General features: G+C 37.9%; 1 protein-coding gene across 1 annotated transcript in view; it reads right to left on the reverse strand.

The window, feature by feature from the left end:
• LOC110159307 (pyruvate carboxylase, mitochondrial) overlaps positions 1 to 23,979 on the reverse strand; it is a 606,539-nt gene that overhangs the window by 449,724 nt on the left and 132,836 nt on the right. Inside the window, 1 exon segment of the mRNA XM_055156707.1 lies at positions 15,969 to 16,131. Within this exon segment, the coding sequence (XP_055012682.1) occupies positions 15,969 to 16,131 (163 nt within the window).

A 23,979-nucleotide genomic window follows, 5' to 3' on the forward strand; every position in this document is an offset into this window, starting at 1 on the left:
ATCTCTCTAGCAATATATTGTGCTTTGAAATTTGTTATTTTGACAAGCATACTTAATTAAAACATGCTTTCTTACTGTGAGTAGACTCGCCTCTCCACAGTTCTGACCTGTAACTTTGCCCGTGGGTGTCATCTCCTCAATTTGTTGTCTAAAAAACTATGGAACTAAGCTGATTACATAAAGCACCACAGATACAGAGTATTTTAAACCACTACAGCCCGGTTAAACAGTCTGATATGTATTCATTCTGGGGAGTGCATTTCCCATAATGCAGCCAAACTTTTCTTGGAGAGGAGGTTGTAAGTTGTTTTCAGTATTCCCTTATCACAGCGAGAAGGACTTCTTTTCAGTAAGTGCTCCTTTAATGTGGTTCACAAAGCTACTGTGATCTAGTGGGAGTCTGGAGAATGAGAACTCCCAAGACAGAAAAATGCTTTAAAATCTAAATGCCAAGGGCAAACTTTGTACTTTATCTTAGACAATTCTAAATCAGGACTGAACCAGTACTAAACCAGTACTGAACCAGTACTGAACCAAGACCGAACCAAGACCGAACCAAGACCAAACCAAGACCAAACCAAGACCAAACCATGACCGAGCCAGGACTGGACCAGGACCGAGCCAGGACCGAGTCAAGACTGAACCATGAACAGGACCCAAAAGGACTGGACCAGGACTGGACCAAGACTGGACCAAGACTGGACCAAGACTGGACCAAGACTGGACCAAGACTGGACCAGAACTGAACCAGGACCAAACAGAGACCAAACAAAAACCAAACAGACCAGACGCAAGAAAAAAAATAAAAATCTCAACTTAAACTGTACAAAACTCTTTAAGAAGCACCCTGTTAACTATTTCATATTTGAACGTGACAAAAGCAGCTGTGATCCTGCAGAAGCCTGGAGAATATTCCAGAAATGACGAACACCTGAGCCAGAAAAAATAGATTAAAACAGGAAATGTCAAGGGGACTCTTTGGCACACTCCTCTGCAGTCTTGTCTTTAGCTGAGCCTGTGCCCTCCTCTTCACATAACTATGAGTCTGTGTGTCTCTGTGTGTGTGTGTGTGTATGGGTGTGTAAGTGTGTAAGTGTGTGTGTGTGTGTGTGCGTGTGCGGAATAATGCATGTGCCTCTATAGTGCACTGAGAGCTGCAGGGCACGTCTTTATAACTCAGAGCCTCCATCAAACAGACACATAAAACAAGGCTGAGAGGACAGGCTGTGCATATACATGATGAAAAGTTACTGTATTTTACTGAAGAAAAGATGCCACTGCCGGTGTTAGGGTTGCCAAAAAAGCCTCACCCACATACTAATCGATATTGAAACTATTGACTCATTTGAGAAGGTATAAATACAAATGTAAATAGGACAAAGTTCCCTGAATAGTTTTACAGTCTTCTTCAAAAGTACCTAACAAAACCTAAAAATACTGAATGTCAACCTAAAATTCAGCATGGTGGTTTTAGAAAATTGTATGAAGTGCTTTCCTTGGTATAAGTTTGACATTTCACTAAATAATTACTACTACTATTACTTTGTTTTTAATACTTACTAGGGATGTAAAAATAACCAAAATATTGTGATATCATATCGTAAAAAGTCTCACAAGAACATCGTAGGGTGTCACAATATATCGAATTACTAGTTCCTTTGCTTAAATGTATTGTTTTATCGTAGCAAAAGCTTATAAACATAGAGAACTACATATACCATGATGTATTTCAGTGTAGCCAACATAAAGAAATATGTTTTTTACTTGAATTCTTGGGATTATGACAATAATAATTCACATCAGATCTTGTCAAGGTATTTTAAAAGCAAAAAAGTCTCCTATCTATAATTATATTTCAGCAAATATCGTACCGGGAGATGAATATCGTGAAAATATCACACAGAGAGATTTGGATATCATTACATCCCTAAAACTTACAAAATGAAGATGGTCACTGGTCATCCATCAAATTCCTCTCACTTAAGAGTCACTTAAGAGTGAGCTTCACTCACTGATCCTGAAGAAATCCGTGATGCTTTTCATTGCCCCTTGTTTTTTTTCTTTTATTCTACATTTGTTTTGATACAGGCACACCATGCATGTCCCTGATCAGCTACTCTACCTGTCAATCACACCGGTGTGAACTGGGATTGGGACCAGACTGAGTATCAGAGAAATGTGCATTCTGGATCTGAGGCAATAACAAAAAACAAGACAAAATAATAATAATAATAAAAAAAAAAAAAAATAAAAAAAACATCGCCTTTAACTTTTTATTTGGGGCACACTGTGAAATAATTAGAATGTCATTATATAAAAAGTATATGTTTTGGTAGCATTGGGTATACAATTTAAAAAATATACCAAAAATGCATTAAGATGGCAAAAAAAAAAAAAAAGTATTAAAACTGTATTAAATTAACTTCAATTGAAATGAGTCTTTTTAGCAAAAGCCTAAATTTACTGAAGACAATTATAGCCTGCTTGGTATTTGCATTGCAGAACCATTTAAAATAATATTTTTCATCCTCGGGAGCTTGAATAACATTTGCAAGTTATATCAAATTGGACGAATTAATTTTTCATGACGCTTCTCCAGTATAAAATCCCACAAATTCATAGAAAGCATTACAATAATTATATTCACCAAACAGCGTATAATCCTGTAATATGGACTATGAATGGGTTTAGGGCTATTTGAGGACAGGCAGTGACACAGGAGCCCCAAAAGGTCAGTTAAGGACCCTTGGAGTGAAAACAAAGTGATTTAAATGGTGAAGGATCGATGAAAGGACTGTCTTAGAATAGATACAGGTGACTTTGCGAGGGCCAGAATGAACCTGAGCAGTTAAAGCGTCTTAAGTACATTGATTGACATTTGACACCGATGTGTTCACAGGAGATCTCCACTGTTGTCAACACAGGTCACTGTCAGTCATGCCGCTCAATGTTGCTTATAGCTGAGATAACAGGAAAAAAGGTTTAAAAAGGTCCTATTTTATTACACAAAATGTATTCTTGTGAGCTTTAAGCCATGTTGTCATCTCCTCAAAAACATCAAGGAGTTGTGTAGTTTCATTCACACATATTTGAGTAACTATTATTAGTCTGTCTGCATCTCCAAAGCTCAGAATGCTCTCTTCCACCTTGTGATGTCATGAAGTGTTAGGTTTTTATCTTTTACTTTTATCGTTAACTATCTTTTACCATGTGTTTAGAAGAGATTGGCAATTCCTGAGCTAAAACTCTCCAAATTATGCTAGAAAAGGTGTATGAAGGTTAAAAACACTTAAAAGCACTTCCTGTACTATCACATGACATCACAAAGTGGAACAGTGATTTCCGTTTTGAAAAAGAACACAGCTTAATGAAACAAAACACAACTCCAGGTCTGTTTTTGATGAGGAAATATTACAACATTGATTAGTAAATAGTGTAATATGTGCCCTTTATTAAGTACAATATTATTACAGTTTGTTATAAAGAAACAAAACAGCCATTTCTTTGGGGTGTCTACAAAGCACAGAAAAGAAAAATTGTCTAAGGAAGCAACAGATCTCTATATTACTTGATAATTATTGGTTCTGAAAGAAATGTGCTTTATAGAGATCAGGATGACATAACAAAAAGTGAACATTTTGGGGGGGGGAATCCACTTTGTCGTCTGCAGTGAACGGTACAAAATAATGTATGATCATAAAAGCCATGGAACAACTTTAACATCAATATTAACATACAACTAGAAAAGACAACCATTTATTCACTCATGTTTCAGGATTAAAAACTATGCTAAAGATGCCGTATTATAGCTACGTAGTCATTTTACATGAACAGCCCCTGAAGAGGTAAACAAAGCAACATACAAAGAGGAGATTAGTACAGCACAAAACAAAAGAACGTTTTCAAGACTAGTTTGATTTCCGTCATGCTATACTGTTAGAATATAAAGGGCTCTTACAGCTCCACTCAAACAGTGAGAGGTTCAGGATTACATTAATACCATACTCCATACAACTGTACAACTCACAATTATGTAATAGATAACCTTATATTATATCAATCACTACTTCATCTTTGCAGTAGTCTTTTTCCTTAAAACCTCTTACATATATATTTGTGTTACTATATTTCTATACATTTTATTTTACTTGTACATAAACATTTATATAATTATGTCTCTTGTTATGTTTGCTACTTATTATTACCATTTACATTTTTATTGCTTTTTGTTATTATAATATATTGTGATGTGTGAGCTGCTGTGTCCAAATGAATTCCCTTGTGGTTCAATAAAGTTTGTCTAAGAGTGAATGTAAACTTGAGTTACGTTGAGAACATATTTCCAAATTTATTTGAAAGTGACAGCTCAATCTCAAACTCCAAGGCTGAAAGTTTTACATTTCTTGAGAAAACCAAGACAGGCATTCATGACAGACGATTTGAAAGTTGAAGGTGAGTTCTGAATATACTGGAGACCTTCTGTACTAAACTCTGCGAGTGGGTTGTATGGATTCTGTGTTGTAACCCGGGCACCCTTTATGATGCCTGAACCATTTCTTTGAGCTGAAACTGAAAAATAAACCCTAACTGAAAGGAAATGGCATGACGCACAGTAAGGCTTTGTGATGGCCGTTCAAATAGCTAACATTAAATAGACTTGACATATTTGACATTGTCATTTACAGTCATCTACAATTGACAATGCATTATGGGAAAAATCTGTAGGGTCTGAGGAAGTGCAGTTTTTGTATGGTTTTGACTGTCAGGGAGAGACAGTTGGCGGCAGACAGCATGAAGCTGCCTTTTTCCATATATAAAGGTCACATTTAAGATTCCTATTGAGAGAATTGGCCTGTGTGGTGTATTACAATATTCACAGTGCATAGGAATAATAATATAAAGTGTAGTACCTCAGTTTTCTTAGTTTTGCATAGGATCTCAACATATCCTTCTTGTTTGACATTGTTTAGCTTCAGTTTTGCTTCAGTAACTTTTGCTGTATAATGTGGGGCTCATTCACTAGAAAGATTGGAAGCTGGTGTATGGAGCCTAGCCTGGAACCAAAATAGTAAAAAGACAAACTTACCCACATTAGAGATGGGCCATTTTAAACTCCACGTTTAAAATAAATAGTGAGACACACAAATGTATCTAAAGTTAAAGTACTGTATTTTCCGCACTATAGGGCGCGCTCATAAGCCTCCAACCCCGTCAAAAAACAACTGCATGCCCCGCAATCCAGAGCGCCCTATACATGAATCCACTGTTCCAGCACGACTTCACTAAATTACAAAGCCGCACCACCCACAGCGCACGCAAACACACACTGAGCACACGGTGATCATGCAGCAAAAAACACCCGCAGCCACACTCATCACTCCACACGGACGAGGAACGGAACAGAGGAACGAACCGAAAAAGCAATGTGCCACTTCTAGACACAACTGAACAACTGAGCACCCTCCCTACACGCCACAACTGAACAAAGCCCAGAGTCACCGTGAACGTGCCAAACAAAGTCCTACTCACCCATCCAACTGTTGTGTTTAATTTAAAGTCCGGTGTGGTTTATTTGTGAAAAAAGTTCAAAAAAAGACCACTTAATGACAGTGCGCCGTATAATCCAGAGCGCGTTATAGTGCGGAAAATACGGTAATGATAATAAATAAACGCTGTTCTATTTCCATTTTGAAGGGCACTCGGACTAAGACAGTGCGAAAAATGTCGGTATTGAATGTCGGTATCAATATCACAAAAAAAAAAAAAAGGCACACATAAAAATACATCTTCAAGATCAATTTAAACGTGTGTGCACAAGATCTGGCCTCATCCCTTTTACCTATAATAGCATGTTTTTGCTTGTTGATCTCATACAACATACTGCTAAAATGAATATTGTTCAACTGCGAATTTGTATTGTAAGCAGTATGGTCTTGGGTCTAGTCAATAATAGAAATGATCACCTTCCATATTTGGGAATTTACCTTTCTGATATTTCATGGCAAAGTACAGTGTAATCAATAGGACGGCACTTAGGGGACGCATGGAAGTACCACACTCTAGAATCGGAAACCTACGAATACGGTGAAGAAATAAACTGATAGATTTATGTTGTTTTTGCTGACCTGCTGCATAAAGAGTACACACTAAACTTTTCTTTGCACAGTTTAGAGCAAAGAGATAACTGCACACATAACTACACAGATCTTTTATAAATCTGCTGCAGAAAAAATAAATAAATAAAATTGGACGAAAATAATAAAAATTGCCTACACACATCGATCCAACAGTATCTGCAAAGCTCATCTCCCATCAGTTTCTCGGTTATCAGAATTGTCCATGAAAAAAAAACGCCAATATGGAGCCATGTATTTACCCGGAGTAGAAGTACATAACATTACCCAGCCCCAGCCCTGCTCACACTGTGGGAGTATGCAGTTGCAGGTCGGCCCTTGTTTGTGAAGGTTGGGGTGAGGCTATATTTAATGCTGTGCTGATTCTGTGTGGCTGGCTGCTGTCATTTTCTCCTGTCTGCTCCGAGTTTGTCTCCTCACCTTTTCCCCCGAGGAGCAGCCAGCAGAGACCGCAAAACAAGAGAAGAAGAAGGCCAAGCCACGGTCCATGGGTTTACTCCAAAACTGAACAAGTGGGCAATACAAACCAGCTGTTCAAAACTTCAAATATCAAGTGTGCAAAGGCCAGTTTATATATATATACCGTATTTTCCGCTCTATTAGGCGCTCTGGATTATAAGACGCACTGTCATTAAATGGTCTATTTTCAAACTTTTTTCACAAATAAACCGCACCGGACTTTAAACGAAACACAACAGTTGGAAGAGTGGGAATTTGTTTATTGCGTTCACAGTGACTCTGGGCTTTGTTCAGTTGTGGCGTGTAGGGAGGGTGTTGTCTGGGACCGCTGGATTGTTGCCGTGTTCGCAGTGACTCAGTTGTTCAGTTGTGTCTAGCAGAGGCACATTGCACTCGCTTTTTCGGTTCGTTCCTCCATTCCGTTCCTCGTCCATGTGGAGTGAGAAGTGTGGCTGTGGGTGTTTTTCTCTGTGCGGTCGCTGTCTGCTCCGTGTGTGTTTGCGTGCGCACCGGGTGGTGCGGCTTTGTAGTTTACTGAAGTTGTGCTGGGAAACTCGAGTGGATTCGTGTATAGGGCGTTCTGGATTGTGGGGCGCGCAGACGTTTTTTGATAGGGTTGGAGGCTTAAGAGCGCGCCTAATAGCCCGGAAAATACGGTACTTTACATATTTCAGCAATTGACGCAATCTTAAAAGGTGCACAGCGCAACTGTCCTGGTAGAGGGTGCACTACTCATCTCCATGGAGTTGTTATTGTTTGCTTGGAATGTTCCATGGTGTGACATTAAACATATCCACCTTGCATTTGTTCATTACAGGTGTTTCAATTGCTCAAAATATATTAATTCCTAGAATGAATAGGGGCGACTCTCCACAGATGTGGCTTGTAATGCAGTGTAGTGCTGTCACCTGCATGTTTCCCTCAAGATAAATACATGTAGGTTTAATCTATACTGTAGAACATTCTAGACAAAGCAAAAACATTTCCATGGAGACAAGCAGGTGGCGGACCCTCCACTAGAAATGTTACACAGTGTGCCTTAAAAGAGTAAATAGTGTGCATTAATTGTATTGTTACTGGCCTTTAAACAGGATCTGGAGTAAAGTAGTTTTTGCTTTGCTCTCAAAATAAAGGCGAATAATGATTTAAAAAAAACTATTATTTCAGAGCTTCAGTGCTCAATATATTCTGATCTGGCAAATTGACATTAACGGACATCAGAGGGAACAGTGAAAACAAGTAAATAATGTAATAAGTAATAATGAGGATCGTGTCTGGACATGTTAATGTAAGCACACAGCAGTAATGAGCGTGATTCGATGGTAGAAATGCTTAAAATGAATCAATTTGGTGATGATTTACTGACTTAATTGAGTAGGGTCTGTATCTATGACATCACAATTCTGGTAAATCTCAAACACAGTGTTCAGATGCAAAGGACTTTTCACAAAGGATTATTGAGACATGAATAATGTGAAAATTAGGGACTTTGACCCTCACGATATATCAAGTTACAAGTGTTTTTGCTTAAATTAAGAGTTATGGTGCAGCAGTAGCAAAAAAAAAGACAGAGGGAACTACATAGACCATGATCCTTTGCTCCATTTCAGTGTAGACCACAAGAACAAATAAAAGTTCTAAGCACTTTTAAATCTTAGTTCTTTGGATTAAGTCTCGTCTCATTTTAAGAGGAAAAAGTCGCATATTAACAGTTTTGGTAGCCTCCACAAAATATCACAATATCGTACCATGAGATGTATATCGTGAAAATATACGGTTTTCCCATGATATCGCAATAAATATCGTACCGTGAGTTTTATACCGTGACGATATCGAATCATGAGACTTGGATATCATTGCACCTGTAGTGAAAATACAACCCCAGATATGTTTTTTTTTTTTAAATGAGGCTAGAATGTGAATGGTTCAAACCTCAAAAGGTCCATTTTGCATAATACGTATTACGTAACACATGTATATTTTCAGTACATAGATTAAGACACAAAAAAATAGAAAGTCGATTAAAACCAAAATCTTAGGATCACAAAATATCAAACAAAAAAACAGTCCATGAGCTCCTGTATGTTATTTGAATCTTTTGGTACATGCTTACATAAACACATCAAGCTGTTCAAATTTCTGCTGACAACCTGACAAGCATGTTAAGGTATTTTTTGTTTCTATTTTTTTACTTCTTGTTTTCTGTGGTCACTCTCGTCTCTCCAACGCAAATGACGAATGACAGACAGGGCTGAATACAGAAAATTGCTGCTTTCTCCGGCTGCGATATCATGTCTGAATTATATGTAAAATAAGTCATTATTCAAATACCTCCACTGCAGGCACTCGAAACAGCCCATAGCGTGACTGTTTCTATCTGCTCCTCACTTTTTTGCTGCATCACTCTCGCAAAAGCTAACCCTGTCGTGGCCTGTGCAAATGACTTATTAATTTTGCTCAGATAAGGTATAGCTCCACTTGTTCATGTTAGCCTGTGTTCGCTTCATTTATATTGTATGGTAATGGGGATGCCAGCACTGACTTTACATGCGCAGAAGGGTAGTCAAAAATTCTACTGAAGAAATGTCAAAATAATGAAATGTACAGAATATTAGTCCAAGAAATAACTCAAGTAAAAAGTATTTGAGTACACTGTACTCAAGTAGTTGTAATGTAATTGGAAGGAAAATCAAATACTGAATAAAATCTGGTATATTCAAAAAGCTAAATAAAATAAAAACCATATTTCAAGAAATGGGTTAATACAATATAATGAATAATTTTTTACTTTTAAACTGACTCAGAGAAGCATAATCAGCCTGTATATACTCTACTATGCTATGGGCCTGTTTACACGAGAACATTTGCAACAAACGACAAAATATTTTATCCTTTATCCTTTTATCCTATGCCTTTCGTTTAGACGGTGAAGGCGTTTCCGTTTACACTGACCAAGACGCAAAACTCTGGTCAAATCTGCTCACGTCGCCTACGCGTTTACATATGTCACATTACATACAGTACACAGAAACAAACATGTCGGATGGCATGCATACCCAATGAAATTCCAGACACTTTTGCGTCACCATATGCACACAGATTTCCTACCGAAAACGCTCATCTAGACACGGAATAAAAACTGAAGATGCGACGCTGCTTTTACGTCTTCTGTTTAGACCGTCATCATATGAATGTAGCTTATATAAGTAAGAGTACTATTACTTCAATAAATAAAATACTAAGAAAAGTAAGAGTAAACTATGGTGTCAGAAAACAAGTATATAAAAAGGTCTGTCACCTGCGTGGTTCTATGGATCCGTCATTACTCTGCCTGGAATGTTCCACAATATGACTTTAAACAACTCTGCTTTACATTTATTTACAGATTGTTTTAGAACTCAATTTCCTAAAAAAAACAAAACAAAAAAACAACATTTTGAGTGAGTGGGGCTGCCTCTCCACAGACCTGACCTGTAACTTGCTCTGCTTTGGTCTGGACTATTGTGAAATAGTCCAGACCAAAGCAATAACATGTCCACAGAGACACTCCACCAGAAAAGTTACACAACGCACCTTTAAGTAGTAAGATTTTAAATTTTTTTTTTTTAAAAGTACTTTAGTAAGATCACCAGTACTTTTCACCTCTGCACATGTACAAGAACGAATTGCTGCAGACAGGGAGAAAGATCAGGAGATGAGAGAGACTGAAACAATATGGAAATGGGCCTAGGTAGGGGACAGGAGCATCTCTTCAAAAACTGAAAAGGTGAAAATGACAAGAATAAAAAGCCTGGGATAGAAAAATACACATTATTTGACTTCAAAAGAGGGGGAGAGGCGTCCGCGCATAGAATCGAATGTGGAAATGTGGAGATGAATGCTGAAAGAGCTGAGAACTGAAAAATACAGAGGTAAAAAAACAGTCCTTGAAGTGAAAGGTCATGATACACTCTATGGCCAGTGGACAGTTTAAGAAAAAGGAAATAGCTAGGAACAATTTAATCAAGAAGACTTTGTGGGTAAGGAGGTGGAAAAGACTAGAAGCTTAAGTCGATTTTGTGGCAATGTGTCCAGGGAAAACTTTGAATTGAAGTGGCAGATTTTTTTTCTGTGTAGTTGTGCAAAATGAGTCTAAACTCAGTACAGATGCACTAGTATCGTATCAACAGCCTAGAAACAGGAAGGCACCAAAACCAGTACTTGTACTGAAGATCATACCTAGGCAGAAATGAGATGCTGTCAGCAACTAATTATAAACCATGTCCTCAAAGAATCAGGAAGTGCACCTTAGCATGCTAGTTGTTATGATTGCATTAGCATGACGGCATTTGGCATGTGGCGATGTCTGAAAGTTGTGAAAAGTGCTTAGAAACCCATTGAGGTAAATAATTAGGATTAGATTTTGATATTTCAGAGATTGGAGTTTCACTGTTAAAACGGGACAAGGAGAAACAACTGAAAGCAAATGAAGGTCTTCTAAACTCAGCAGGGCCAGGAGGTAAGTTAATTGACAGAAACTCAATTGAAATAAATCAGAATAACACTTTCCCCATTCATTTCAGCAGCACATTTCTCAGGAACTGATGATTTGTTTGATTGGAAAGCCACCGGTGCAAGTCCAATCCAATCTTGTCCGAAGAGTCCGAAACATCAGCGTTAAGCCCCCCGCTCCGCAGATGTCGTATTTTATTCACAGCATCCCTGACAAGCCGGGCTTGGAATTTATAGTTTCCAACTGCAGTGAACGTGTCATGCACAAAATTATACTGCAGCATTGATCGGTCTCCCCCTGGTCGGCGGTGGGGCACTGCTCAGACAACTGCCTGCACCATGACAGAAACACAGGGATATTATTAGAGGTAAAAACCACTGATCGTGCAGGAGCTATTGCAATCACTGTGCAGCGTGTTAACCATAAACTAAGCAATACTCCACTGTATACAAAGCACATACAATGGATTTTAACATCCTCAGACCAACACCAATCTCTCATTCACACACCACAATCAGATTGCCTGGGCAGCCAAAAACCACATGCTCCTACAAAATAAAAATACAAGAATATGCAAGGGACACATGCTAGAAATGAGCAGCTATGATTGGCACATCCTACAGAAGACCAATTTGACATGCTTTATGGTCTTGTGCCAGACCCTCCTGCATATAGTTAGGTATTGGATTTCCAATGGAACTCAGTACAACCACTCAGCCTTCTATATCCACATCAGCACAAGATCTGACAGGTTAAGGCCAATCATCTCTGCTTGCAGGTAGAGATAGACCAATATATCAGTAAACCAATATATTTCTGCCAATCTTGGCACTTTTTAATGAATCAGTTAATGGCCTTAATCTCCAGCACAGGCCGATATTTAGTTTTGGCTGATCTGCTGCCAAAAGAATAGACACAAAACTTAATTTGAACACTTAAGTAGCAATAACTGTACAAAACATGACTAAGCTGCTCTCTAGGTGTATGATTAAAAAAAAAAGAAGAAGAAGAAGTGAGTGCGTTTGTAGTAATTTAAATTACATAAATTGGAGAAAATCATATCAGCCCCACATATCGGCCCAAAAATATCTGGAGATATCTTAATGGCCATAGGTTTCTCTGAAGTCTAAACAATCGATATTGACCATGAAAAAGCCTATATCGGTCCATCTCTGCTTGTGGGTGCAATAGGTTTTACAATCTGTAATCTGTCCCTGTAGAAGAGTCAAATGCCTGGTTTTACTTTGCAGAGGTTAAAGTGGCCATTATCTTCCCAAACCAATTTAAGCACAATTTTATTTTTATTTAAATCAGTGACCACACTCATGTTCAAATCGTCCATTTTAATTTATGCTAAGAGGCTTTCATCCATATTTCATCATTTGAAAAGCAATTCGTGGGACTGTTAGAATCCTATAAAAGCTAATAGCGAGCCAGAGAAAACACATTAAAGGAGAGGTAGGAGATCAGACTTATGAAATATGGGGTGAGAGGCGAGCTAAAGTGACAGGGAAGCGTCTAGGGGGGAGTGTGACGCAGACGTGATGGAGCAGCGGCATGTCTGGCCTGAACTGAAGATACACTGTGCAATATTGCCACTCCTGTGTTGACCTTTATATTGCTGTCAGAAGAAATCACTGGTTTGCTTCACACATGGACACGAAGTGGACGTCTATACTCCAATGCATGTCAAAGATGTTAAATATTTATAAATGTTACGCACTGCAGTGAGATTATGAGCATCTATAAAAAATTTAAAAAAAAAACACACACACAGAAATATTGATTGATTAAAATCCGCAGGCGAGCTAGCCCACTCAGCGCTCGTGGCTAAGTACAGGTTGACGCACAGATCTATAATCAGACCTGAACTTAATGCTCTTCATTTATGATATTCAAAGGGCAAGGTTACCTATTTATGTGAACTTAATAATAAAGAATGTATTGTTTTTTAAATGAGTGTTGGCATTTTAGTAGGCCTGTCACGATAACAAATTTGGAAACTGAAAGTAAATATGCACGATAAAGGATAATACTGAAACTAATGAATTCCACTCACACAACTCTAAAGCAGATTTAAACCACAAAAACTTTTCTTAATCTACAATAGTCTTACAAAAATCAGTAATAAATAGCAGAATGAAACACTTAATACTATAAATTCAACCTTCTATGGCTAAAAAAATAACAAAAAATTTCCCATCAGTGCAAAGAAAACTGTACACATAAAAATTAAAAAAATATCTTGAGCGATAAGTCAATATTAGGGATGGGCATTCGATGACAATTTTCTTCGAATCGATCGAAGAGAGAGAATTCGGGAGAATTAACGATCGATTATCGATTAATCATTAACATTTTTATATTAAAATTGTCATCATTATTATTACTATTTGCACTACTAATCTGCATAAATAAATTCAACTTCACGACATATAAACCGTAACGACTCTAGAGCCACATCAATCCGTTTGACATTCTAATATGTTTAATGCAGCTTTACTTAACTCACAGAAACAAAACTTAAAACCGCATGGCTAATTTGCATAAACTAAGTGAAGGAAAAAAAACAGCTCTTGTGCCCTGACGCGGCATGACTCAGTGGAATACAGGTTAGTGTGACCATATTTGTGTTTGTCAAAACCAGGACACCGTACGGGGGGTGGGAGGTGGGGTCTCGTTATCGACATTGCGCGACTCTCACCTGGCAAAGCTTTTTCCCACCGGACACCGAAACATATGTGCTGCTTTGTTCACTGTGCAGATGGCCTCCCACTTGTCTCGAAAGCAACGGAAAGCGTGGAATTTCTTGTACAAGTCATCGTTAAATACGCATTTGCGTTTCGGTACGTTGCAGACTGACCGACTGTTTGTGTCTCGCTTCTTCTGAGTGCAGAGAGACTACATGTACGGACCCCTGTTTAGTCACGCTACACAGAGCAACTTACATTCGGTTTGTCGATTAAAATGAATGTAATTGATGAAATTCTTAACGATCAATTATGGATTAATCGATTAATCATGCCCATCCCTAGGTCAATATATTAATTATTGTGACAGGCTTACATTTCAGTATCCTCATATGAATACGTACTGGCTTACATCAACTTTGTCATACTACATTTAACTTGGGACATGTTTAAAAAGCTATCTTTCCCAACTCCAATGAGATGCTTAGCGCACTTTTCTGCAATTAAATTTTCATCCCTACCATGTGATAAACTATTCATTACAACTTAGAAAATACAGCTGCTCCATCTTTCGTACCACATTCAGCTGATAATGATTGTGCTTTCAAGCCTTTATATATAGCATCAGGAGGCCAAAGAAAATGAAAAGGTTCACAGCAAGTTTGAGCAAGGATTACAGATTACAAAAATAGCAGCAATAATGAGCAATAACAACATCAATGTGCCAAAATAAATGCCTAACTTACTACATAAATAGTGCAATGAAACACTAAAGCAGGGAATTAAAGTGAATTTTTGGGACCATCTACACCTCAAATATCATTATAGACCTAATACTACAGACAATTAAGAACACATTTCCTCACTAGTGTGAAGAAAAAGTACACGCAGTAAATCTTATATTATAAGAATATAGAATAAGAATAAAATATTGTTCCTCTATCCTATATTGAAGTCGATATAGTGATTATCGTGACAGGCCAACACCATTATCGTCTCAGCTTCAACAGCCCACAACAACTCAAAGCGCAGAGATTCTAGAGATTTGGCATAACTTGTGAGATTTACTCTTCTCTTGCTGAAGGGCCAAGATTTACTATTTGGCCCCTGTTCCTGCTAATAAAAAGAACAATGGATCTCAACTGTTCCTCCCACTTCAAAGCCTGCTGTGGTTCCCGAAGTAAATTTCACATTGATTCTTCCCATAGACTTCCAAAAATCTAAATATTAAGGGCCTGTTTACACGAGAACGCTTGCAGGTAAAAACAACAAAATATTTTATCGGAAGTGCCATTTTTTCAGACTGTGATGGCGTTTTGGGGCTTAAAAACGCAAACATCTAAAACCACCCTTCAGAGTGGACAAGATGAATACACTCTGCCGTAGCGTTTCTGTCTACAGTGCCCAAGACGCAAAACTCTGGTCAGATCTGCTCATGTCGCGTACGCGTCACATTCATCACCACCTAGTTTCACCACCGAGCCAGATGGCATGCATACCCAACTGAATTCCACACCCTTTTGCGTCACTGTATGTGTGCAGATTTCCTCTCGATAACGCTTGTCTAAATACAGAATAAAAAGTGAAGACGCAATGCCACTTTTGTGTTTTCTGTTCAGAACATCATATAAACGTAGCCTAAGAGTTTCAAGGCATGATGGAGGCTAACCAGCTACAGTATATGACAACTTACGTCCATAATGCAATCGTTTTCAGTGAAAAATAAAACTTCAAATTCAGCTAATTGTTTTAATAATTTGGTGGATTACAATGTTTATAAAACAGATTAAAACAGGAAATTATAGATCTTTTGGTTATTGGTTATTAGTTACCACATAGCTTATTAGCCCCCTGCAAGCATTACACTTTGTTTTTTTATTATTTTTTTAGTACATTTTTTAGAGGAAGTCTGGGAGAAATGTGAAATTTACAAGTCTCACTAGCACTTGTAAATTTTCTGAAACACAGCATCACAAAAATGACAGCACTAAAGTATCACCAGGGAATATTAAACTCTCCTTTCTACAACACAGCTCCCCAGAAAAGCCTCACAAGTACCATATCAGGAGGTTAATACCATACTGAGAGCTTTGACCATCATGTCGAGCCAGTTAACCACACCTCCCATTCCCCTGCAGGACAGCGCGTGTTCAAAAGCTCATTACAGACACTGGACAGACAGAGTAACCCTACCTCGATCCTGCCGGTGTCTGGCTGGAATCCTCGAGCGGGGTCCTCGGTGGTCACTCTGCACTGGATGGCACAGCCGTTTACTCGGATCTTCTCCTGTTTCAGCCCCAGCTCGGGCAGACTGCGGCCCTCACACACATGGAGCTGAGCGTGAACCAAGTCCACACTGAAAAACAACAAGAATCAGGGTTAAAAGAAGCACTCTGGCACTTTTTCTGAGATGTGAATTGAGATGTTATTGCTTTACCTGGAATGTTGCACAGTTTAGCATTAAACCTGCTGGACTGCTATGTTGCCATGTTTGTTTCATTGTTGCTGCTGCAGAATCAGTAAAGTAGCTATGTATATCTGAATCCAACTTGCATTTAACTGCATTACACATGTTTTTATTGCTAAATAAAATACCTTGAAATAAAAAAAACGTGTGTTCTATTGTGAGTAGGGTCGGCAATCTACAGATCTGACCTCTAACTCATTGTTGACTCTTGGGTGGGTCACAAGAGATTTTTTCTGGGTTGCCTTTGGGTTGATCTGCATGTAGGTCTGCAATATACATATACATCTCTTTCTTTTCTGTACATGGACTCTACGCGCAGCCCTCCCCCCTTTTTTGGCAGCACCGCCTTGCCTAACCACTTTTCTGTTGGAAACACGGATCATTGTTTTTAATTTTTAAAAACTTGAGTAATACCAACTGTTCAGAGAGACACGATCAGTCAGTCAACAATAAAATATCCTCATTAATGTTCAGTAATGGTCAGAAGTTTATTTTGTGACATTTTGCGGTTTGCTACTAATAATATTCTCAACAAAGCAATAACATCTCCATGGACCCTCCACTACAAAAGCCACATAGAGCACCTTGAACATGAGTGGAAAAACTCCTGGCAGACAGTGAAATATGAACATTTATTTAGAGCTAGATTTGAGTGGTTTGGCCCATGTGTTGTAAAAAGCGTTATAAATAGTGTTCCATTAATCCATTCCTAGTGTTTAACAGAACTAAGCAAATGGTGGTAATAAAAATGGGCCAAGGACAAAGTCATTTGTTTTGGGGTGGATCCCAGAAGTGGTTTAAGTAAATATGCACTAACAAAAAGCAAAAGAAACCCAATAATGCAAACATTACTCATAGAACATACTGTAGATTTTTGTTCCCATTGCACATTTGTCAAGCTCAGCCAATGTATTTGTATAATATATTTAAAACACAAGAGGTTGCATCAAAGTTGTGATACAGTGGCTGTGTACACCAAAAATTGGACAATTTTCTGATTCATTGAAGTTGTGGTTAATCTGATTGATTGTTCACACCACACAAGTTTTGACATGGAAAATTAAGCAAAAACATGGTGCAGACTAATGTGAAATATACAAAAATACAAAAAAGGTAGAGAAAAAAAGTCCCTAAAAGTCCATTCATTAACTAACACATGTCATGAGGTGTTTTTAACTTAAGTCTTTTGTGCATCTAAACACACCCAAAAAAAACAGATCTAATGTTTGGTTTATCTGATTAAAATCATTATTCAGTTTTTTTCTGGCCTTGTAAATGTACCTAATGGAAATCAAATTAACTACTGTAGAAAGCAGTGGAAGATAAGTACTGTATTATGCTGCGTTTTTCCATTTAATAGTAGCACTGCACAATAATGGCCATAAGTGTTGAAGTTCGCAATGCACAAACTATTTGTGGTGAGAAAATGTCTAGCTACCATCGACTGTATATATAAATGGAGATAACTAACTAGCCGTCAACTCTGGCTCCAATTCTCTTTACACTGCAAAACTGCCAATTCAGTCTATGCGATTGCTGCTGTCGTCATTTTGGTGTTAAAAATTTCGTATTAAGCTCTACATGATTCTAGTGTTTATTTCACTAGTTTGTCCAAAGATTAAGATTTATAGAACATTTATAACAAAAAAAAAAAAATCAAGTGCATCTTTCTTTTCCCACTCAATGAAACACTTAGCTAAGTTTACCCTCCCAAACCGGCGGTGCGGACAGGAAGAGGCGCTGCTTTCAACAGTCTCACTCCTGATTGTCTCTTTTGTTGCTCTTTGGTCGGAATTCCTAATATGGAACTCTGCTACAAATCCTATGACAGGCTCTATTCACGCTTACGTCGATTATGTTGTTTGGAAACATCCAAAGACAACTTCGGGTGTAGTTCCCGACACTGGACTCGCCTACAGACTGTGATAAAACCCATCGAAGTAAATGTCATCAGCAGTAAAATGAAGACTGCATATGCATACGTATGTGCTGTTTGGAATAATACTGAATTATGCAGCCTCATCTTCTCTAATTGCAAGTACCCAGTGCACTCAGAGTTGTGCGTCAGGGGGGAATTTATGAAAACTGAGGTGTGGTTGTAATTGTTGATTAGCCGAACATAATAGAATGCTACAATGGCAGGTAGATTAAGAAAACTGGCCAATTTTCTCATTTTTCCTACATTTTGTCAGACTTACTACAGAAGTTGTCAGTGCATGTTTCCAAACATCTTCCTGGTTTGTGACATGAACATGAATAGAGCCTATTGGTGGCCTCGATGAGCTTCATTTGACTGGAGCTGAACTCTGAGTGACGTCACACTCCCTTAGTCCACTTCTTTATTCAGTCTATAGTAGCTACAACTTGTTTAAATATTAAAAGTGAATGAGTATCAGAAGAGCCATGTCCAGTGAGTAGCCACAGTATTAACCAGCTCCATGGAACAGTGGAGCTATGTACAAATGAAAGCCTGCACAGAGACACTTCATAGACCCAGAGCTCTGACATACCCGTGATTACACTTTTACTGCATTTAATGAATCCCACTCCGTCATAGGCCCAAGCACTAGTCCCCCATGCTAATAGCACTGCATTATGTAAATGTTATACAATAATTATAATCTCCATTACGAGAATTTTTAAATGGACACAGGCGAAGAGTGGTTCATTTCTTGGTATTCCCTTACATGAGCCCTCACCCCCTCATCGGTATGCATTCATTTAAATAGTTAGGTCTAAATGAGACGCACTAGGGGCTTCAGCTTGACCTTCCACACTGCTCTGTGCAACCTCCCGGGCAAAGTTTCAAAGTCTGTCTTGTTAAGGACTTGTTTTAAAAGATGGAATCGAGGAATGACAGTTATATTATAATGGTTTATAACGCTAATTTATTAAATGTATGGTCTAAAGGTGCAACGGGTAAATGTCAAAAATATTATACTGTTATGTCCACTAAGGCAAAAAACATTAATATATTGCAATTTAAGTTTTGCAAGATTTAAAAGTGGAAAGTTTTAAGGATCTAGGGGCATTAGGAAGAAAACTGAAAAAAGAACTAATAAACAAATACGCCTATAAGAATCCAATGTATTTCAGAAAATCATCTAAACATGAGTGAACATCTAAACCATTGTTTCCGAAAGACTGGGTCACAAGAAATTTTTTGGGTCGCCTTGTCACAATCTGCAATTGGGTCTGCAATATACAGTTCTACAGACTATTTTGTTCCAATGCGGTGGTTCAATTGAATGTTGAAAAGAAAAAGAAATGGGCTACATTTAATGTCCAAATAGGCGACTTATGGATCCTTTTATTGTTGCTTCAGTTACGGTTTTTCATTGTTTAAACCTTGAATAATACTTATTGTTCAGAGAGACACGATCACTCAGTCAACAATAAAATATCCTCATTAATGTTCAATAATCGTCAAATCCACTTTTATTTCGTGATTTTCAAATAATGTCACTTGACTTGAGTCGGGAAGGTTTGTGACTTTTAAAATATGGGTCATGAGAAAAAAAGTTTGTGAAACACTGGTCTAAACTACAGGCTTGGCAGGATTTTTCTTAGCATCTCCATAACATTTTTACACAGTATTTACATCTCTAAGGCTCAAAATGTTCTGTTCTACCTTGTGATGTCAAGAAGCTGTAGTTTTCCAGTTAACATCTACCTTTCACCTTTTATTCAGCAGAGATCGTCAATTCCAGGGCTGAAATAATCCAAATGATTCTAGTGAAGGTGTATGGAGTTTAAAAACACAGTGGAGCAATTCCTGTATTACCATGACATCACAAGTCATTTTCCGTTTGAGAGAAGAACCCTAAATATGCAGGCCTTGTGTGTTAAACATGTGTGAATGAAACAAAACACAACTCCAGGTGTGTTTTTGACAAGAAAACATCATAACGGATCAAAAAATAGCGTAACATAGCTCCTCTAAGCTATTGCATCTTCCTTTGTGTTAAGCCTGTAGGGTGAACAAGAGACAGAAGGACATTACAAACCAAGGAGGGCTCTAGACGCCACCTCCGCTTTCTTAATGTCTCAATTAGCCCTCTCTACTCGCCAGCCAAAACACAGGGACAATTACGTACAGGCCCGAGGAGAGAAAGGCCCTCTTCTGATTACTTGGACTGGCTCAAACAAGACATGCTACTTATGGACTCATTTAGCGTAAACAAAATAGCCGTAGCACAGAAAAGATGCTAGACAATTAGAGAAACAAATGTGGTGAAGAAAATTGCAATGTGTTTATTGTAATCTTCTTATATTCATTGGCAAAAGGGGTCTCCAATCCAATCTGGGTGATTTTCCTCACATTTTCACTGGAAATTTAAAGGTCCTATATTACACTATTTCTGGTGGAGGGTCCATCACCAGCTTCTCTCCATAGAGATGTTGCTGTAAATGTTCCACAATGTTAGACTTATTTATCTCTACGGAGACAGCAAGTGATGCTTGAGGGTCAAGTTACAGGTCTAATCTGTGTAGAGGCAAGCCCACTCATAGTAAGAATGCAAGTCAATAAAAACCCATGTTACTTTGTAAATACAAGATGGATATGTTTATTGTCATACTGGGACATTCCAGACAAAGCAACATCTCTATGGAGAGAAGCAGATGGTGGATCCTCAACCAGAAAAATTACACAGTGCACTTTTAAGCCATATTAAAATTGTGTTACCCTCTCAAAAAATATTCCAGGAGTTGTGTTTTGTTTGAGTAATCCTTTATTATTAATCTATCTACATCTCCAAAGATCAAAATGCTCTGTTCCATTTCCAGCTCTGAAATGATCCAAATGATTCTAGTGAAGGTGTATGGAGTTTAAAAACACAGTGGAGCACTTCCTGTCTTACCACATGACATCACAAAGTGAGAGTTGAGAGACGAACTAAGCCTAAATATGCAGAGTAAATATTGACCTTCAAAAATTGTTGTTCCATATAACATGTATTGAACAATAAGTCTAAAGTATTTATCTTGCTTCCAACAAAATGAAAAGAACACTATGCTAATCACAGGAAGAGTCTGTATATAGCTTCATAAAAATGCTAATATCTTAAACCATTTGGGTGTTGCCACTTGTGTCCCGGAATATTAAACAATAATGATTGAATTGGAGGGAATGTTTTCATGAGAAAGCTAGTTTGTATTCCCACTCTGAGGAACAGTCACGCTCTTAACGCAATATAAAAGTACCATTTGCCATCTGCTACTGCGCAACATTGCCAGAGGTCAAACTTTGATAAGTGAGTGGATACTAAATTTAACTATAGCCAATTCTGTTAGCATTTGAATTTACTTACACCAATCAGAACATAATGACTATTCATAGACTAGCGCGTGATACTGACAAAAATATGTTCTTACGAGCCTTATAACAGTATTTTACATTTTGATTTGTTTACTGATTGATCAGTTTATAACTTTTTTTTGTCTTTGTTGAGGTTCCTGTATTGCACAAGTATGAAATGACTGTCACATTACTGATTAAAGGATTTATATTAGGGGTCATCCAACTAAGGCCTGCCCCCTTGACCGGCCACCCCAGGCCCTCTGCCCCCTACCACTTGAACTGGCCTAAAGAGGCGATCCTCAAAAGTGGTCACGGCCTGTTTTATTAAATTACTTTTTTGGCAAATAATGAGTATGTAACTTGTTATTTTGTTGATTTTTTTCAATTGAAAATTATATTTATATGGAGTGTTTATATTTAAATAATTTTCATCACCTGACAAGCTCGAGATCAAACAGTGACAGTCAACACACATGCAGATTTCTGTAGTGTAGTTAAGGGGAGCAAAATGGCTCATGTTAAAAGTACAAAAACTTGACAGAATGTGCCGAGTTTTCAAAGAACACCAATTATTTTTCTGTTCAGTGTAAGGACTGTGCAGTTTGTCTGATGTAAAGAAAGTGCGGTGGTTTTCACAGAATATAATCTGCGTCGTCAAGGTCACACAATTCTGTTCCACGGCCGACAACACCCCCATCACAGTCAGGAGCGATAACGTGGCCCCTGGAGAAAAATGTTTGGTGACCCCTGGTCTAAATTAAGTTTTGATCAATGTTCTAATGATGTTTTCTCATTTAAATAAATACAGTGAGTTGTTCTGTTTCATTCACACAAATCCTACATATTTAGGTTGGGTTCTTCTAACAGAAAAAAACTCTGTTCCACCTTGTGATGCCATGTAATAACAAAGGAAGTGCTCCACTGTGTTTTTAAAATCCATATAAATTAACTAGAATCATTTGGATGATTTCAGTCCTAGAATTATCAGTCTCTACTGAACAAAAGGTAAAATGTAGCTGTTAACTTTATGACCATTTTGAGCATTGGAGATGTAGAGAGACTAATGGAAAAAGTTACTCAAACATGTATGAATGAAACAAAAAACAACTCCAGGTATGTTTTTGGTGAGGTAACAACATTATAACATGACTTAAAGCGTCAGGAGTCAATTTTGCGTAATACAGGGCCTTTAATATATCTTAAAAATTAACTTTGGGTATCATTTTGTAGATGAAAAAGCATCACAAAACAAAAAGTGTAGAGGTAGATTCTAAAAACAGGCAGCTGGCGATAATACTTTGCCTGATGTGTGCACACCCAAACCTCCATGTTTATTTATGCAGCCTGAAAATCAATAGAGCCTAATGTTTGTGTTTTTGTAATAAGTGTAGCTGCAGGTCATAAAAAATAATTGCCACTCGAAACACACGCCTCTGAATGTTAAAACTTTATACTGACGAGACACTGCATTCGCTCTCTTTCTCCTTCACTGAATAATACACTTAGGAGATGAGTGATAAAAACTTAAACATTTTGCATATAGTGTTCCATATAAATTAGAACTGTCCTATTTTTTCCCTTTTGCATAATTCTACTTTGAAAACATAAGGCAGAGTTGATTGAACGCAGGCCCCCGAGGGTTGGTGAAATTCATTGTACACTAATTTGACTGAGACAAATTAAAGAGCCTGGAGCCACATCTGTCCCTCAGAGCAGCAGCAGTTTACACATGCAAGTCTGTGGTGTCATTAGCCATACCATAATAAGGACACAAGCACACTGGGAGTCTGGGAGTTCAATGGAAAACACGAGGTCTATGTTGAAAGATATAGGCTTGCATAAAACATCTGAAAACACCAATATGGGGCATACCAAACAGAGACGAAAAGTGAGTCCTTAAGTCAAAATGTAGTGTTTAAAGACTCCATATCATGCAAAATTGACTCTTGTGAGCTTTAAGTCACGTTAGAATGTTATTATTTTCTCAGTTCACATTATTCACATGTTTGATTAAGACTGTGTTATTAGTGTGTCTAAATTTTCAAAGCTCAAAATGCTCTGTTCCACCTTGTGATGTCATGAAGCGGTACTTTTATTTTTAGTAGAGATTGGCAATACACACGTCAAGAATCTCGGACTTCCGGTCACTGCGCAATGCATACTGGGAAGGATTTTCCGAAACAGTGAGCGTCAAACCGCCATGTTTGATTTTACAGTGTGATGCGTCTATTGACAAAGCCGATCTTTTCAAGTATTTTGAACCATATCGCTTTTGTTTCTGGTTCTGATATTGTCATATTTTAGTTTTGGGATTCGGACATGTTAATTGTGTGGTTGTTGGATCCTAACAGCGGAAAACGGCTCGAGAAATTTGTTTGCGAACTCCATAGATGCAAAAGGGAATCAGATGTGTGTGACTGCAAACCTCTGTTCAA

This window comes from Boleophthalmus pectinirostris, unplaced genomic scaffold (assembly GCF_026225935.1).
Source record: "Boleophthalmus pectinirostris isolate CB_2022bp ecotype Guang Dong unplaced genomic scaffold, ASM2622593v1 HiC_scaffold_20, whole genome shotgun sequence".
In the NCBI taxonomy this organism is placed as follows: Eukaryota; Metazoa; Chordata; class Actinopteri; order Gobiiformes; family Gobiidae; genus Boleophthalmus; species Boleophthalmus pectinirostris.